We start from the raw sequence: 14,519 nt of genomic DNA, 5'->3' as shown, positions 1-14,519 counted from the left end.
ACTGTGGCCCATACAGACCACAGCTGAGAAACAGATATTTTTGGCGGCCCTTTAGGGGGCCCTATGGTTAAGAATTACTGGTCTGTATCACACAACCACAGTGTTGGAGGGATTTGCACTATTGCTTTGGTTTCTGCATGACTTAATATTTGTTGGACGGTTTGGAAAGGATTACTATCCGGGATACAACTTACTGTATATTAGAGATGTCCAATAATGGCTTTTTTGCCGATAATCGATATTCCGATATTGTCCAACTCTTAATTACCGATTCCGATATCAACCGATACCGATATATACAGTCGTGGAATTAACACATTATTATGCCTAATGTTGTTGTGATGCCCCGCTGGATGCATTAAACAATGTAACTTTACCATGAATTGATTAACGTGGACCCCGACTTAAACATGTTGAAAAACCTATTCGGGTGTTACCATTTAGTGGTCAATTGTACGGAATATGTACTGTACTGTGCAATCTACTAATACAAGTTTCAATCAATCAATCAAAAACTAGGTTTTCCAAAATAAGAGAACAACTTCAACTCCAGTTATGGAAAAAAGCGCCAACATGGCACTGCCATATTTATTATTGAAGTCACAAAGTGCATTATTTTTTTTAACATACCTCAAAACAGCTTGGAATTTGGAACATGCTCTCCCTGAGATAATCCTGATACCCACTACAACTATAGGAAATACTATACTTCGACTTTCACTAAGTGCATTATTTTTTTAAAACATTCCTCAAAACAACAGCTACAAAAACAATGAAGGCACACAGCTTCAGTCCAGAGTATACTAGAGCATACTTGCCAACCTTGAGACCTCCGAATTCGGGAGATGGGCGGGGTGGGCGGGGTTGTGGTGGGGGGGGGGGGGGGGGGGGGTTTGTTGGTAGCGGGGGTGTATATTTTACCGTCCCAGAAGAGTTACTGCTGCAAAGGGGTTCTGGGTATTTGTTCTGTTGTGTTTATGTTGTGTTACGGTGCGGATGTTCTCCCGAAATGTGTTTGTCATTCTTGTTTGGTGTGGGTTCACAGTGTGGCGCATATTTGTAACAGTGTTAAAGTTGCTTATACGGCTACCCTCAGTGTGACCTGTATGGCTGTTGATCAAGTATGCCTTGCATTCACTTATGTGTCTGTAATAGCCACATATAATCCAATCCAATCCACTTTATTTATATAGCACATTTAAACAACATGTTTCCAAAATGGTGCACAACAATATTAAAAACAATATTCAAATATTATCCTTAGCTCCACCAATGACTGAATAAAAACAAAAAATAAATACATATAAAACCAATATAAAAAACAATATAAAATAAATATGATTAAAAACGATTTTAAAGGGTAAAACCAATTAAAACAGTAAATAGAAATCAAAATTTTAAAAACACAGAGGACAACAGAGGACCACACAACTCACGTAGTGTTAAAAGCCAGAGAATAAAAGTGGGTCTTAAGACGAGACTTAAAACACTCCACTGTGGGAACAGTTCGAACATGGAGGGGCATATTGTTCCAGATCTTAGGGCCTACCACAGAGAAGGCCCTGTCTCCCCTGGTTTTAAGTCTGGTCTTGGGCACTACATATATATTATGTGACTGGGCCGACACGCTGTTTATATGGAGGAAAAGCGGACGTGACGACTGGTTGTAGAGGACGCTAAAGGTAGTGCCTTTAAGGCACGCCCCCAATATTGTTGTCCGGGTAAAAATCGGGACAAATTCGGGAGAATGGTTGCCCCGGGAGATTTTCAAGAGGGGAACTGAAATTCGGGAGTCTCCCGGGAAAATCGGGAGGGTTGGCAAGTATGCCCTACGTCCGTGTTTTACCGGATATGTACCGCTCCGTACAGCGGCGTTTTAAAAAGTCATTAATTTTACTTTTCGAAACCGATACCGATAATTTCCGATATTATATTTTAAAGCATTTATCGGCCGATAATTTCGGCCTGCCGATATTATCGCACATCTCTACTGTATATATTTACTATCCTCTGCAAAAAGGTAAACACACACGTGAACCGGCAGCACTAATGCAGCGGCACAGCACCGCCTCTTGCTCCTCGCTTGTGTTGTCAGTTACAGACACCGACTGTGTGTTGACTTATTTTTAGTGGATAGCTGAAGCTATACAGCACTGGTCCCCAACCACCGGGCCGCGGCCCGGTACCGGTCCGTGGAGCGATTGGTACCGGGCCGCACAAGAAATAAAAAATTAAGAATTTTTTATTTTTATTTTTTTTAAATAAATTAAATCAACATAAAAAACACAAGATACACTCACAATTAGTGCACCAACCCAAACAACCTCCCTCCCCCATTTACACTCATTCGCACAAAAGGGTATATATCAGGGGTGGGCAATTAATTTTTACCGGGGGCCGCATGAGCAACCCGAGCACTGCTGGAGGGCCACATCGACAATATTTCAATTAAATTTTGCTCAATATTATTTTTGATATATACCGTAAGATAAATAATAATAATTAATAATAATAGTAATACTTCAACATAGTGTGTGTAACAGCATTCCATGACTAATATAAATAAATTAACATTAAAAATAAATGACAGTAAAATAAGCACACATATGACTGAGGAGTCATAGTGTAACTTTTTGTGGTGTTTGAGTTATCCGACTTTTTGTGTGGCCGTAAACGCACCAGTGGTTTAGTGCTATGCGTGTTGGTGACAGATGACAAGTTGGTTTTGGCCTGGTTTGTACGGCAGAAAATGACTAGTTTTACGAGATAGAATTGTTTTACTCATGTTTTTGGTGTGGTTATGTCCGAATATAAACAGTTTTACTCAATAAAGTGATCGATATAATTCCTGTCCTCGAAGCATCTCGATAGACGTTACAATAATTGAACGGCGTTCAATTGAACGGTGTTGACGAACACCGTTAGGGCCGCTTGTTGTCACTGTCACTCAAAGTTGCATTGCAAAATTACATAGAATAAATATGTTTATTTTGTTTAGAATTCAGATGGGATTTGATTTGGTGCGCGGCATATATTTGCTGCGCGCAGCAGACGCTTGAGCAGTGCGCAATTGCGCAGGCACGCACCTTAGAGGGAACGTTGCTTTGCAGTCCATTTCTTGTTGGAAACACGCCATTCGTCATCAACTTTTCTCTTTTTAGCGTCTCGGGTGTAAACCGTGCATCACTTGTCGCTGCATGTGCACCTTCACTCGCAGGTTACACACGGACACACGCCCATAAATAATAATTTTCAAAATAAAAGCAGCACAGTTGTATTGCGCGCACGACATAGATGTTTTTTCAACTTTATTTTGTAATTCACTCACAATCACGCACACGCATACGTCCACACGGAAGTAATACACATAACGATTTTCAAAACAAAAGCAGCACCGTTGTATTGCACACTCGACATAGATACTTTTTAAAATTTATTTTGTAATTTATAATTGGCCTCACGCGGGCCGGACAGGGACGCACAAAGGGCCGGATGCGGCCCGCGGGCCGCAGAATGCCCAGGTCTGGTATAGATCAATACAGTCTGCAGGGATACAGTCCGTAAGCACACATGATTGTATTTTTTTATGACAAAAAAATAAAAATAAAATAAAAATACCCCCTCCGCCCCCCGGTCCGTGGGACACATTTTCAAGCGTTGACCGGTCCGCAGTTACAAAAAGGTTGGGGACCACTGCTATACAGCACTGCTATAAAAGCTGCACATGCATGCACTGACTACAACTTTTGCAGAAATGTGAGACCGTGTCTGTAATAAAGTGTAAGTGTAAAGGCCTCGCCTCGAGACCAGCTGTGTTATTCAAGAAGCAGGCGATGCAAATGTCTTCCCTGCTCCGTAGCCCGCAGGGAGTCAGGTGCGCCTTCGTGTCGATGTCCATGTGGGCGAGGCGCTGGTCCACCGGTCAGAGGAAGATTATTTGTTCATCTGCTTCCATCCAGATGTTTCCAGTCAGATTGTTTTCCCTCCGCTGACATCTTCAGGAGGCATCAAAGACGCCTGACAGTCGAGACGCCCGCAACGACATTGCGGAGGTAGAAAAAATATATATCTCGGGTCTCCCCCCCCCCTCCACCCGGCAGGAGTCACCTGGGAGATAATGTGTCAAGTTGTGTGTGTGTGTTGGAGCAGGTGATGGAGTTTAGCAGGGTGTATCCAGGGTTCAAAGAGCAGCCCCCTCGGAGCACACGCACGCACACGCCGTCTTATTCCGAGCAGTTTGATTGGCTCGCCCATCCGGCTGCCACGGCAACCCCCTCCTCCCAGTCTCCTCCCAGTCTCTCTCGCTCTCTTATCCTCCCATCCCCCCACCCACGGCTGTGTAGTGCGCCGAGGCTCGCAGATGAGTTGCACTCAGACAGGTGAGGTGGCTCATGAATATTTATGAGGCGGGATTTCATTCCTACAGCTGCTGGACCCTCCCCCGACCCTGGCATCTCCGCGCGACGCAATGCTGCTGTTTGTCCTTCACGGTGAGAGGCAGCGCTCTCACTCCTGTCCCTCAGGTTAATCTGCCTGCTTGCTTGCTCGCTCGTGTGTGTGCGTGCGTGCGTGAGTGTGTGTGTGCGTGCATATTGGTAAGTAGGTTCCCCCTCGTGAGTGATGAGAAGGCCGGCCTGTCACGAGGGCCCCGCTGAGATGGAGAGCTCCTAACACCCTTCATGCCTCTCCCCTTCACTTTCTCTCACTATGCGAGACGGAACACTGGCACCTAACTCTCCTACTCGGACTGTTTCTGTGGTTAAATAGAAAAGCAAAATGCTAAACTCAGTCAAATTAAACCTCTGCCAAGGTGGAAAGACTGTGGTCAAAACACCATAACACAAAGGAAGACAATTGATCTTGATTAAAGGTCCCATATTATGCAAAGGTCACTTTGTGTCCCCAAGAGTCTGTCAAAGAGTATATACTGTACAGCAGACCTGGGCAAATTAAGGCCCGGGGGCCACATGCGGTCCGTTAAGCTTTTCAACCTTGCCCGCCGGACATTCCCAAATATTTTTTTTAGATCTTTAAGATGGAAACTGTAGCTGCCATTATGATGCGGTGATCATTTCAAATTACCGTAACTCTTCAATGGTTGGAATCTGTGCTTTTGCATGATATTTTAGTGACTAGTGTTGTCCTGATACCAATATTATTTAGATACTTTTTGGTACTTTTCCAAATAAAGGGGACCAGAAAAAATTGCATTATTGGCTTTATTTTAACAAAAAAATCTTAGGGTGTGGCGGACCAGTACTTTTCAGAGGCGGTATGGTACCGAATATGATTCATTAGTATCGCGGTACTATACTAATACTCGTATACCATACAACCCTACTAGTTACTATGGTAATCTACGTCACAGCAGGTCAGACGAGGCACCAAGCAGTGTGGGTGGGGAGTGTTTCCACAGAGTGTTTCCAGAGCGGCCAGCCTGAAATGTGGGTGTCAGGGACAGACGCCGAAGGAGATTTTTACAACCAAGTTCTAAAAATTAATGATATATCAGATTGTAGAAGTTTGTTGTTTTCTTACCCTTCGCGTTCATATTTCGCTGTGTTTGTTACATTTGGCTTGATATAAATGATAAATGATAAATGGGTTACTTGTATAGCGCTTTTCTACCTTCAAGGTACTCAAAGCGCTTTGACAGTATTTCCACATTCACCCATTCACACACACATTCACACACTGATGGCGGGAGCTGCCATGCAAGGCGCTAACCAGCAGCCATCAGGAGCAAGGGTGGAGTGTCTTGCCCAAGGACACAACGGACGTGACTAGGATGGTAGAAGGTGGGGATTGAACCCCAGTAACCAGCTACACTCCGATTGCTGACACAGCCACTCTACCAACTTCGCCACGCCGTCCCTGATTGATTGTAAAATATGTCGATTGAGAGGGGGTGTGACGTTCATATGTTCTCAATATTCAGGGTTTTATCGTTCATAGAAAAAAAATAGAATTGCATTCCGTTTTTAAGGCGGGCTGTCATAACATTTGTAGCATTCAATCAGACTTAATAGTGAGGTTTTGTATTAGTTTTCCTAAAAATTAGATATACCGGCCCCCAGACACATTTGTTTCTCTAAATTTGGCCCCCGAGTCAAAATAATTGCCCAGGCCTGGTGTACAGTATATACCAAGGCTGCCAAGTTTCAGAAAATGACTAGAGTGAGACTTTAGTGCAGGGGTGGGCAATTAATTTTTACCGGGGGCCGCATGAGCTACCCGAGCACTGCTGGAGGGCCACATCGACAATATTTCAATTAAATTTTGCTCAATATTATTTTTGATATATACCGTAAGATAAATAATAATAATAGTAATACTTCAACATAGTGTGTGTAACAGCATTCCATGACTAATATATATAAATTAACATTAATAATAAATGACAGTAAAATAAGCACACGTATGACTGAGGAGTCATAGTGTAACTTTGTGGGGTGTTTGAGTTGTCCGACTTTTTGTGTGGCCTTAAACGCACCAGTGGCTTAGTGCTATGCGTGTTGGTGACAGATGACAAGTTGGTTTTGGCCTGGTTTGTACGGCAGAAAATGACTAGTTTTTCGAGATAGAATTGTTTTACTCATGTTTTTGGTCTGGTTATGTCCGAATATAAACAGTTTTGTTCAATAAAGTGATCGATATAATTCCTGTCCTCGAAGCATCTCGATAGACGTTACAATAATTGAACGGTGTTCAATTGAACGGTGTTGACGAACACCGTTAGGGCCGCTTGTTGTCACTGTCACTCAAAGTTGCATTGCAAAATTCCATAGAATAAATATGTTTATTTTGTTTAGAATTCAGATGGGATTTGATTTGGTGCGCGGCATATACTTGCTGCGCGCAGCGGACGCTTGAGCAGTGCGCAATTGCGCAGGCACGCACCTCAGGTGAGGGGACGTTGCTTTGCAGTTCATGTGTTGTTGAAAACACGGCATTCCTCATCAACTTTTCTCTTTTTAGCGTCTCGGGTGTAAACCGTGCATCACTTGTCGCTGCATGTGCACCTTCACTCGCAGGTTACACACAGACACACGCCCATAAATAATACTTTTCAAAATAAAAGCAGCACAGTTGTATTGCGCGCAGGACATAGATGTTTTTTCAACTTTATTTTGTAATTGCAGTTGTTCACATTCACTCACAATCACGCACACGCATACCTCCACACGGAAGTAATACAGATAACGATTTTCAAAACAAAAGCAGCACCGTTGTATTGCACACTCGACATAGATACTTTTTAAAATTTATTTTGTAATTTATAATTGGCCTCACGCGGGCCGGACAGGGACGCACAAAGGGCCGGATGCGGCCCGCGGGCCGCAGAATGCCCAGGTCTGCTTTAGTGGCATGATGCGTTTGGAAAAAAATAATTTAACACCAATTTGTCCTGTTTTAACGTCGATTTATACTTAAGATTCTCACCTCCAGAAGCTCTCCCTGCACTGTGGCCCCCCTAATGCTAGTCTTAGACATATGATACGCGCTTTCATGTCTCCAAAACATCCCAAAAAGTTGATAGACTTCAAATAAAATAAAGGCAATACCATTTTTTGTGGTCCCCTTTATTTAGAAAAGTACCGAAAAGTATCGAAATACATTTTTGGTACTGGTACCAAAATATTGGTATCGGGACAACACTACTACAAGTTTAAAAATGTAAGCTTCTATCCGTCAGTTTTCTTCAGCTAATAGGCTATGCTAGTTTGCTATTCTAGCTGACATTTGTGTCCTCCTATGCCTTCTGTGATAGATGACCTCGATTACAATGGACAAGTGCAGAGTTACAATGCACAATAGTGCTTCTTGGAGCCACACACGGTATGGAAAAACACAACTCATTATTAGCATTAAAGGACTTATACTGTAGTGTCCAGATGACCGAAATTTCACTAACATGTTCTCTTTAGATAACATCATATAATCTATTATAATATATAATAATGATGTACAACAATATAAATGAGTTTTTGAGTAATCTGTCGATAACTAACTTTCCATCACCAGATTCATTAAGCCGCCCTCTCTTGGTGTGATGTTATCTACTGACTGGAGCCAACGTTCCCACATAGACCGTGTGGATAAATGCATGCAAAACTATTATTTTTAGAGATGTCCGATAATATCGGACTGCCGATGTTATCAGCCGATAAATGCTTTAAAATGTAATATCGGAAATTATCGGTATTGGTTTCAAAAAGTAAAATTTATGACTTTTTAAAACGCAGCTGTACGGAGTGGTACACGGACGTAGGGAGAAGTACAGAGCGCCAATAAACCTTAAAAGGCCGGCCCAATCACATAATATCTACGGCTTTTCACACACACAAGTGAATGCAAGGCATACTTGGTCAACAGCCATACAGGTCACACTGAGGGTGACCGTATAAACAACTTTAACACTGTTACAAATATGCGCCACACTGTGAACCCGCACCAAACAAGAATGACAAACACATTCCGGGAGAACATCCGCACCGTAACACAACAGAACAAATACCCAGAACCCCTTGCAGCATTAACTCACTAACTCATTGGAAAGTTCTCTTGCCGCCTGAGAAGTGTCGTATCCCAAATAGCTGAAATCGCTTTCTCTTAAGGTATTCATGTGTGATTTCCACAAACGTTTGTACATGTAGAGGAAGGGGAAACACGGGCATGTCTGGATGACTCGCCTCCATCTTTCTAGTGTTTACCTCCGAGTGGAAACAGGTTGTTATGAAGCTGGCTGTGGCGCGTTCTTTCCGACGTCACTTCCCCTCCGAACTCAATTTGTAAACGATCGATGAGTCCATACAAAGTTTAGAGCCGGAGATTCAAGAAATACACGGCACACTTACCCGTGTAAAGAATTATCCAAGGAGGGGCACCTTAAACGATGGTTTAGTGAGGCTGAAACGGGGCTTAGGCTAAATAATTATTCGTTTAAGGGGTTATCCGACTTAGTGTAGACAGAGCCTTAGTTGCATCTGGCAGACATATTTGATAATTCCTTCAAATTCTGCATGAAAATATGGTGATTCGGGATGAAGACTCCTCCAAAACACATACTACTCTATATAGATTTGTTTCCAGTCTTCTGTAGGGGACGTCAGCAGGCTGACATTGTAGGGCTAAGAGTGGGCGTTCCAAAATGGGCAGAAACGTGTTAGAAAACAAGCCTACAATCACCACTGTGTCTATTTTGGGTGGTATTTTACATGTAGACATTATTTTAGGTCCACAGCTGTGAAAAAGATGCCAATGTTGTCTTGTCAGCATTAAAGGGGCCCTTTAAAGCTACCAAACATGTTCCCAGAAGGGCTTTATAACATCAAAGCTGGATTTTGGCAAATACGCTTTTAGTCTAACTACCGGTACTTACTTTTACATTATAGAAAACATTTTAATATTGGAAATGTAATAGGCTGAGGCTTTGCAATCGTAATGTAGCACTAATACAAATACATAGTTTATAGCAATCAATATCTAGTATATTATTACATACAATATGCACTAAAAGCCCTCCATTACATTGTTATAAAAGCTTTCACAATTAAAGTTCAGCACAGGAAATGTTGGGTTTTCATCAACTTAATGCGTTTCACATATAATGTTGCAGCTCACAGGCCATTAATGGAAACACAAAGCCACACAACACACTTTCTGTTCTTGTCCTGTTTTTTTTTTTTTACTCATACCAGTTCACTGAAGACACAGGGTAAAAATCACCCAGTAATTTAAAAATATATATATACTGTATATATAAATGATATTTGTTGATATTGCTGTTAGCCTCCATGTGTTGTGTACTTGGTGTTAGAAACTAATTGAACACATTAAAATAAATACTTTTAGGGAACTAATAAATGCATGATTAAAAAAATAGAAACAATTTTATGAAAATAATTAAATTAAATCATTAATAATTAGGAAATAAACGTATCATAGTGTTAAGAACAAAAGTAAGGAATACAAAGTAATTATTTCAATATTTTCCATTGAGAATACATTACCAAAAAAAATGATAGCCAAAAATAAAAATATGGTAAAAAAAAGAAAAGAAAAAGACCATCATTGTTTTGTCAGTCTTATAAGTAGCAGTGTTTCCCATAAACTGCCAAGATACCTGTGGCGGTGGAGGCGTGGCTATGGGCGTGGTCACCATGACATCATCGAGTAATTTGCATAATTTACTATAATGATATGATTTTCTCTAAAAAGGCTCAAAAAATGTATACTTACTAATTAATAACAACAGTTTTGTTTTAAACGTCCATCCATCCATCCATCCATTTTACAATATAATTACAACACTTTATGTACATATTTATATACAGATTTGAACAATAAGTTATTCACTGAAATATATTTATAAATTGTGGTTCTTACAAAAAATATATCTTATAAAAATATAAAAGCTAAAATGTCTCTTAAAGCTCTGCCCCTTTAATTAGTGCATACTTAATAATTTCACTTTAGCCTACTACTACAACCATATTATTTACCAGCAACATAAAGTGAAACAGAGGCAGAGGTGTCCTGCCACAGTCAGTAACAAATAAACAGAAAACAGTAGTGGTGGTAGATAGACACAAAGCTTCATCAAACATCTGATCCACTGAACAAAGAGCTCCAAAAATCTTGATCCTACACTTCTCTTTTGTAAAGTAAATCTGAACAGCCGATATGGGCATCTACATCAACTATATGATTTGCCTGAGAAGCTTGACAGGACACAAAAAATAAAAAAATATTTAAAAAAATAAATAAATTAAAAAATAAATTTAAATTTTTTTTTTTTGTGGCGGCCTTAATTCTTTCGTGGCAGGCCGCCACAAATAAATGAATGTGTGGGAAACACTGAGTAGGGATGGGTACCGGAACTCGGTTCCATTATGCCACCGGTGCTGATGCAAACGGTAGTAATCACAAAAGATGGTTCTATCTGAGCCTCAGTTTGGAGCTAAAATGAATGCAAGAAGTGCTTGGCAGTAATTTTGTACGAGTAACGTTTTGTAAGTAATGTAGCGTCCTGACTGAAGCAAAACTAAAAAGATACGACCAGCAAGATGCATTCACGAAATCACAAACCCTGGAATTGTGAGCATCAACGAAACAGGTCGTTTTTTTGCATTCTCTGTGTTACGTATTAGTATTACTTAGTTATCATTCTATTTATATTATTGAAGAAGGTACAAGATTTTTGTGTGTTGCATTTTTTGAATGAGAAAAGACTTTTACCTGCTGACAGTTTCGGCTGACACACCTTTTGTCAGACTTTGTCCTGGTGTGACATTTCTAAAAACCACTGGTCAGGCCAGGATACTTTCAAAATAAAGTTCCCTAACTTCACCTGGCCATATATGGAAATCAGGAGGCGAGATACCATTGATTGATTGATTGAAACTTGTATTAGTAGATTGCACAGTACAGTACATATTCCATACAATTGACCACTAAATGGTATCACCCGAATAAGTTTTTCAACTTGTTTAAGTTTGGGTCCACGTTAATCAATTCATGGTAAACAGGGATGAGGTGGGCATGCATGCTTCCGCACTCAAGGGATGCCAAGGCTGGGAGAAACTTTCGAAATAAAGTTCCCCAACCCGACCAACTGTTTTGAGACACGTCACAGCAGGAAGCTCTGAGACAGCTCTTGACGTAGGCTGAAGTGTCAGCCGAAACTGTCAGCAGAGTGAGAGATGTCACTTATCTCTCACTCAAAAAACGATATTTCTCTGCACACAGGAATATTCTACTTATTTTTTAAGGTGACGTTTTTTTGTCAAATTTGTGTATGTTTCCTTTTTTTTTTTAAAGTACTAGTTAAGACTACTGGTAACGATTTGGTACTAGTAACTTTTAAAATGTAAACCATGCACATCCCTATAGTCTTTGGCTGACATGTACTAATTATAATAATACATTTTCACATATTTCTAGTCAAAAGTTTCGTTTTGTGGCTTTGTAAACCATCCCCAAAGTTTTGACTGCTACTGTACCAATAATAAATATGCACCTTACTTCCTCATAAGCTTTAAACATAAGCGCTTTGAGTACCTTGAAGGTAGAAAAGCGCTATACAAGTACAACCCATTTATCATTTATTTATTTAAGTGTATACTAGGGTTGTACGGTATTCCGGTATTGTTATAGAACAAATCATATTCGGTACTATACTGCCTCTAAAAGGTACCGGTCCCCCGCCCCGCAGTCGTCGTCACGTCGTAGCATTGTTGGTTTTATGAGAAGATGAGCATGTTCAACAGCTTACAAGCAGACACAGTGTGTAGACCGACGCATTTTGGCTTAAAAACTAACGATAAAGGTGAAGCTATAACACTAAAACGCCCTCAGGAAGAGTCTGGGTTTGAAGGTTGCCAGGAGAACGGTACATTTCGGACTGCATTGTGCTTAGTGTGAAATTTGGTGGAGGAGGAATTATGGTGTGGGGCTGTTTTTCAGGATTTGGTCTTGGCCCCTTAGTTTCAGTGAAAGGAACTTTGAATGCTCCAGGATACCAAAACATTTTGGACAATTCCATGCTCCCAACCTTGTGGGAACAGTTTGGAGCGGGCCCCTTGCTCTTCCAACATGACTGTGCACAAAGCAAGGTCCATAAAAACATGGATGACAGAGTCTGATGTGGTTGAACTTGACTGGCCTGCACAGAGTCCTGACCTGAACCCGATAGAACACATTTGGGATGAATTAGAACGGAGACTGAGAGCCAGGCCTTCTCGACCAACATCAGTGTGTGACCTCACCCATGCGCTTTTGGAAGAATGGTCGAAACTTCCTATAAACACACTCCGCAACCTTGTGGACAGCCTTCCCAGAAGAGTTGAAGCTGTAATAGTTGCAAAAGGTGGACCGACATCATATTGAACCCTTTGGGTTAGGAATGGGATGGCACTTCAAGTTCATATGTGAGTAAAGGCAGGTGGCCAAATACTTTTGGCAATATAGTGTACGTCCCTGGACACATGAGGACTTTGAATATGACCAATGTATGATCCTGTAACTACTTGGTATCGGATTGATACCCAAATTTGTGGTATCGTCCAAAACTAATGTAAAGCATCCAAACAACAGAAGAATAAGTGATTATTAAATTTCAACAGAAGTGTAGATAAAACATGTTAAAAGAGAAAGTAAACAGATATTAACAGTAAATGAACAAGTAGATTAATAATTCATTTTCTACAACTTGTCCTTAATAATTTTGACAAAATATTAAAATTGAAAATGACACAATATGTTACTGCATACGTCAGCAGCTAAATTAGGAGCCTTTGTTTGCTTACATACTACTAAAAGACAAGTTGTCTTGTATGTTCACTATTTTATTTAAGGACAATATGTTTAATGTACTGTAAGGTTGTAAGTTAAAATAAAGCCAATAATAAAACATTTTGTTGTCCCCTTTATTTAGAAAAGTATCGAAATACATTTGGTACCGGTACCAAAATATTGGTATCGGGACAACACTAGTGTATATGTTATCCAGTCCTACAAAAACAAACATGCTAAGCATTCTGGTGGTTATTTGTGCCAAACCAAATTTTCACCAAGTACAACCTCAGAAAAAAGTGGCTCTCCAAGTAACACCATAATGATCCACATTAAAATACAGTAGCGTAGTTGGCCTCAGTACCGTATTTTATGGACTACAGAGCGCAACTGTATATAAGTCGCACCCACTGAAATTTAGAGCAAAAAATATTTTTCCCTATATAAGCCGCCGATATATTTTTGTAGTGATATTAGGTATTAACACAGAAATAGTTTATAAATGTTTATTTACATACAGTACCTTATGTCAGGTTCAAACACTGATGACATCTATTAAACAAGACAAGAAGCAAAGAATTATACAGAGACAGAATTAAATTTGGCTCAATTGAGGAGATACGTCTAGGCTGTACTTTTTTACAGTCTCCCAGCACGCTGTGGCAAAAGATTGTATGCCTCCTCTTTTATTTGGACTTTCCCTAATTACATGGCAACAGCTGTTTCTAAGGGACGGGGGTCGTAAACAGCCATCGCCTTTGGTTACAGAACAGTTCAAAGAAGAGGTCCCTGGAGGAGAGTCTGGTCCTGCTTCCTCTTCGCTTTGTAGTTCTCGGGTCAAAACAATATATTTCTGTTGATTACAATACATGAAAGAAACAGAACACCTTCATGTTTCTTGGTAGGTTCAAAAACAGCTTTTGTCTTCTCGCCGGGAACTCGTTGAAACACAAAGTTTTGTGATAACTTAGATACAATTATTCTAACACCTTAAATGTTTCCAAACAGTGTCTGTAACACGGCAGTAAAACGGTTAATCAAACAAAAAAGATGCCATCGTTTTGAGCCCACTAGCTGAAGCGATACAAAATGTACTTACGATATCTTACAATACAAAAAATGTCATTGTAAGTTAATAATACTAACACAGACACTTGTAAACGTGTTAGCTTCATGACATTACGATAGCATGTACAAATATACATGAAAACACTCCTACAGAC

At 40.4% G+C, this 14,519-nt stretch overlaps 1 protein-coding gene across 3 annotated transcripts in view; it reads left to right on the top strand.

Annotated features, from left to right (window-relative positions):
• The window catches only part of ndufaf2 (NADH:ubiquinone oxidoreductase complex assembly factor 2), a 58,624-nt gene that overhangs the window by 23,347 nt on the left and 20,758 nt on the right, over positions 1 to 14,519 (top strand). Inside the window, exon 1 of one of the 3 annotated variants that reach the window (XM_062024265.1) lies at positions 4,454 to 4,523. The exons of the other annotated variants lie outside the window; for them this stretch is intronic. Within the exon in view, the coding sequence (XP_061880249.1) occupies positions 4,469 to 4,523 (55 nt within the window). The 5' untranslated portion in view covers positions 4,454 to 4,468. Of the gene's footprint in view, positions 1 to 4,453; positions 4,524 to 14,519 lie in introns of those variants that run through there. 3 annotated transcript variants of the gene reach the window in all.

The sequence above is a fragment of the Entelurus aequoreus genome, linkage group LG17, assembly GCF_033978785.1.
Source record: "Entelurus aequoreus isolate RoL-2023_Sb linkage group LG17, RoL_Eaeq_v1.1, whole genome shotgun sequence".
NCBI classification, from domain to species: Eukaryota; Metazoa; Chordata; class Actinopteri; order Syngnathiformes; family Syngnathidae; genus Entelurus; species Entelurus aequoreus.
This window is presented reverse-complemented; position numbering and strand designations above follow the sequence as displayed.